At 37.0% G+C, this 5326-nt stretch overlaps 1 protein-coding gene across 1 annotated transcript in view; it reads left to right on the forward strand.

Annotated features, from left to right (window-relative positions):
* The window catches only part of LOC107296167 (aldehyde dehydrogenase family 3 member B2), a 22249-nt gene extending 20216 nt beyond the window's left edge, over positions 1-2033 (forward strand). The window contains exons 8-9 of the mRNA XM_015825514.1: positions 84-183; positions 948-2033. Of these exons, the coding sequence (XP_015681000.1) occupies positions 84-183; positions 948-1129 (282 nt within the window). The 3' untranslated portion in view covers positions 1130-2033. The remainder of the gene's footprint in view (positions 1-83; positions 184-947) is intronic.
* Positions 2034-5326: the final 3293 nt, after the last annotated feature.

Here is a 5326-nt window from a genome sequence, read left to right on the forward strand (position 1 = left end):
AATAAAGACTTGTTGGAGATGAATCGTCTCAAGCGCCATTATTCCCAGGACTTAACACTCTTCTATTCTTTTTCTCTTGATAGGTTGTGAACCAGGTACTGGATTGTACTAGCAGTGGTACCTTTTGTGGTAATGATACCCTGATGCAAGCAATATCGGTTTCCCTACCATTTGGTGGCATTGGTATGATTAACCTTTTATCTTCTATGCTGTCTCCATTTCTTGCCCCCATCCTTATCCTTCTCTTCCAATGTGAAAAGTTCTCCCACTTGATGTTTTTCATCCAGACAAAGATATTAAGAGTCCATTTTTTACTTTGACCAGCATATTTCCTGAATAAATCAAATGCGATCAATTAATAAATATCCCATGCTATAAGTCATGTGGACATTTATAAATAAAGGAGAGGGCTGGAAATCTGGTCTACATTACACTGGTAAGCCGCAGTAAAGGGAGAGGGCTTAATATTTTTGATTTTGTAAGTGGTACTAACAAGATCACCAGGTTAAGTAGCTCTGGTTCAGTAGGTCTGGTCCCATACTCCACTAAAGACAGGTTAACATTGTGTGTAAATCAGTTTTGCATTTTGGCTACCAAACATGGTTAAACTGATGTGCATATTTAATTTCTGTTCAATTTTTAGGTATCGTGATAACAAAAAAAGCAGCACTGTAGTTTCATTTTATTGTGGATTAAGGCAGCTGTAGTTCAATGATCACGAAACCTACAAAGCTAGGAAATTATTATCTAACCAAGCTTTGCTGTCTCTACTGAATTCTCTTCTTTAGTCCCTTTCTTTAAAAATATCCATTGCAATATCCATTGAATATTAAACCTTATATAGTAAGTACTATGAGGAAAAACCTTTTTAAGGGCAAGTATTGTCCAGCCTGATGAAAAAGAGTAAATGGATTTGATCTGATTTTTTTTTCTTGTTAATATTGCAGGACTCAGTGGATTTGGCAAATACCATGGCAAGTTTACTTTCGATACATTTACTCACCCACGGGGCTGTCTTTTGCGTTGCATGGGCCTGGAGATGATGAACAAAATGCGCTACCCACCATACAACAATACAAAATTGAGAGCAATGGTCGGTGCTTTGGAGGTCAGGCGCAGTATCCTGTGAACTTAGCTGTGAGGCCTTGAATCACATCACCTGCATTCTTAAGGATCTTCAGTTAAGAATTTTGGTGTAGTTGAGAGATTTTTTCCTTTATCAGTTGGCTCTAGAATTTTGCCTCAACACCTTCAAAGACCCTTGAAAAACACTTTCTGTTTGGCAAATCTTATTTTCACCATCTTTGCATCTTATAACTTTTCTTTATCCTGTATCAGCTTCTATAAATTCAATATTTAGTAGTGGTTAGAAAACTTAGGGACATCCTCCATTTCTTTTTGCACAGTTTTGGGTATAGTACGTATCTTCATTTCCAGCAAGGGCTAATTCTACAATTAATTAATGTTTCTGTGTAAAATTTAATCTTGATTTTAACACCTAAAGCCAATTCTGCCTCAAAATTTACAAGCATCAGGTTCTTTGCTAAAAATGGACAAGTACAGTTCCTCTTTATAGTGGAGCAATCATTCTGATTAATATTTTTGTACAATAAGGGTAGCAACATGGATGGTCTTTGTAAAATAATCAAACTATTTGTTTGTGAATATTTAAATATTGGAGCCATTACAAAAAAATTAATTCTCAAAGAAATTCAAAGCTAAGCTAATGCAGGTTGTTATACATAAATATATTCTGTCAACAATGCATTTTCTATATTTGGATGCTCTAAAACTCAGACATGCCCTCCTTAATTATATTTCCTTCAATATATTTCTCTACAGTTACAGTTCAGATTCATTATTCTATCAGTGATTTCTACACTACTCAGCACAAAGCATAATAATTTAGAAATATATTATGTCCTATCAAGCTCAGAGATTTATTTTTATGTAAATCTGCTAATTGCAAACTTACTGAGATTTCCTGCAACCTTGCATGTTCAGGTAAATGTTTTGCTTCTGTAATAAATATCTTGCATCAAAACTTGCAAATAGTTGTCTAATTATTTAATAGTGCTATCAATTGATATAGGTATTATCTAATAAAAGTAACCAATAATTAATTTCTAAACCAGGAACTTTTGGTTGAAATGTAGATACTGGTGAACAAAGACAACAGAATAAATAAATAAATGTGTTTATTTGTGAATGTGTAAGCAATTTGTTACAATAAAAATAAACAACATCTTGGCATTCTAAAACAAGTAGCCATTCTNGATTAGGATTTATAGATATGTAATGTAGAAATGGATTATGTTAAATAGGTTATATTATTTGAGGGAAATAGAGAGGGAACATTTAATGTATTTACTTGAGCTATTATATGATTTTGTTTTTGGATGATTGATCACCTAACCACCACGGTGTGTCTTGAGCATTCTGTTGTAAAAGTTAAAAAAACCAATAAAATTTGTTTTAAAAAAAAAGAATTAGGTAAAACTTTAAAACAGGATACGGATATGTATAAGCAAAAAAATGGATTGATAAATGCTTTAACTGAATTTGTTATGGTTAGAAATTTACTAGTTTTAGTATGATATACCAAATGTTAAGGGAAATAGAGAAGGAATTTTTGATAATGTAACCTGAGATATGTACAATTTTTTTTGTTATTGAATCATTGATTACCCAGTCACCACGTTGCTTTCTAAATATTGGGATGTTAAACTGGAAAACTAATAAAATTTGTTATAAAAAACATGAATGAGTCATTTGTTGAATAGATTTTCAGAAGAAAAAACTCAGCACTAAAGGGAAAATAACTAGAAGAGAAACAAATCATAACTCATTAGACAATATTTCACCATAGCTAAAGAGTGGCCAACCTCAATATTTCAAAATTGCTTAAGAACTGTATATACCAGTGATGGCGAACCTTTTAGAGACCGAGTGCCCAAAAACTTGCCCCACCCCACCCCACCTACCCGCAGGGCCACTCATCACCTCCAGGGCCCACCGCAGATCAACCAGGCAGCCCAGCAGCATCATGATGGCCCCACCTTCTGCCCGTGCCCCACAGCATCAACTGTGCGTGATGGGGCATGAGGGCAGAGTCTTGTCTACACTGCCTGGCTGCCATATCCTTGGCTGCGCTTGGAGGTGACTCTCCTCCAGGGGGCTGCTGGTGAGGAGGGGATCGTAGCGGGAGGCAAGGCTGGGGCAACGGCACATGTGCCCACAGAGAGGGCTCTGAGTGCCGCCTCTGGCATCCGTGCCATAGGTTTGCCACCACTGTTATATACTGTAGCAAAGGATCAACTGAGAATTTTAACTTCCAAAATATGTGTACCTCCAAAATTATGTTTGACTTATCTATGGATGGGTTTATCAAGAAATACTGTAAGACTTTTTTGAAGTACCATATACACTCGCAGATAAGCTGGCTCTCAATTTTTTTAACCAAAATACTATGAGAAATGTGCCACTTGCAGATAAGTCAGTTGCAAAAGTTTAAAATGGAATCTGTCCTAGAAAACAACATTAAGTGATATAAAATATGAAGTCCTAAAGTCATTTAGAATATATTAAAAAACATGTGAAACTTTTGAGGTGTGTCTTATACCATTTTTCATGGTATTCTTAAGAAATATTTACCAATAAGTCAATTCAATTCAATTTATTACAGCCAAAGGCCACACATAAATCAAACATCCAAATAAAACAAAACTAGACAGAGCCATCACAAGAGGACATGGCAATACATCACAATCAATGGTGCAATCAATGGGCAACCAAGATCTGCCTAGTTTTACAGGCAGTATATCAAAAACAAGCTATCTTCAGAAACTGAATCATACTGACCTGACATTAAAAGTACAATGAGTATAGTCTAAAACTGGATAAAACATGTAATAAAATCAATTTTAAAAGATTATTAAAAAGATCTAAAATGATTATGTTTCTGGCGAATCCCCAATGCTGCAGCACAGAATCTGGCCACCTGCGCTGTGATCTCTGTCTGCTCATCCTTAAGCAGCCATTAGAGATAGATACTTTCTGAATGACCAGGATATCTATCAATTATGGGGAGGATATGGTTTTTCCGAATGGCTCTGTAGCAGGAATATTGAAGGAGTATGTGTCCAATGGTCTCCACCTCTCCTGAGCCACAGGAGCAGAGTCTTTCAGACAGTGGTGTCTTTTTGTACTTGCCATACAAGACGGCCAATGGAAACGCATGGCACCGTGCAAGCGAGAATGCTTTCTGGTGGTTTACTGACTCCAACTGACTAAGATACCTGGCAAGTATAACCACGTATCTAATAGAGTCTGGAGCCAGAAACAGTGGAGCTATACCTAAGTCCGCTTGCCTCTTGATGTCCTTTACCCTTTGATGCAAGGTTTGTTTTGCTTGGTCGTAGTCCAATTTGAGAATTGAGGCTGATGAGAAGCCTAGTTTGGCAAGGTAGGACTCGACTGCCTTGATCCACGAAGAGATAAGAAAATTTATCTTGTAGAATTAATGGAGCAAGGCCTTGCGGAAAGCAATGTTTAAGGAAGCTATACAGATTCTTGCTTCAACTTTTATCAATCCTGTCTTCAGGCACAGAAGTGCATTAGGAACACAGTGAGACATCTGGAGAATTGTTCTGATAAATTTAGATGAAACTCTTTCCACTGGTATAAAACATGAAGCTGAGGGTCCAAGCAAGATCCCGTAGAAAAGCTGCGCTAGCGACTTGGCCAGAAAGACTTAAGTGCAGCTGGAACATAGTGTCCTCCCTTTGTGTGGAAAAATTAAATGGCATTCGCTGATCATTGGCCAGAGGCAGCCGTGTATTCTCCATGGGCTTTTTGTGAGCCAGTGGCATGGATGACCACCCCAAGGTACTTAAAGGTGGTTACCTGCTCTATTTTGTGGCTATTTAAATATCATGTGTACTGTTTTGGCCTTTTAACAAAAGCCATAATCTTTGTTTTCTCATAATTTATGTCTAGTTTATTATATTTGCAATACTGGACAAGGGCTTGCAAGGCTCTTTTAAGGCCAACTGGAGTCCTGGAGAGAATCACAGAGTCATCTGCATAGAGCTGCAGAGCAATGCTTCGGTCACCTATTTTTTGGGAGTGGTAATTTGGATTATTCAACCATTTTACCATATCATTTATATAAAAATTAAAAAGCAAGGGGCCAAAATGCACCCGTTTAACCCCCTTTTGAGTTTCAACTGACCTCAAGAGAGACCCTTACATATTACACCTCACCTTGAGGGATGTTTTGGTACGTAAGGCATGTAACAGATGGAAGAGTCTATGATCAATTGAG

Source organism: Protobothrops mucrosquamatus, unplaced genomic scaffold (assembly GCF_001527695.2).
Source record: "Protobothrops mucrosquamatus isolate PMUCROS unplaced genomic scaffold, P.Mucros_1.0 scaffold2675, whole genome shotgun sequence".
Lineage (NCBI taxonomy): Eukaryota > Metazoa > Chordata > Lepidosauria > Squamata > Viperidae > Protobothrops > Protobothrops mucrosquamatus.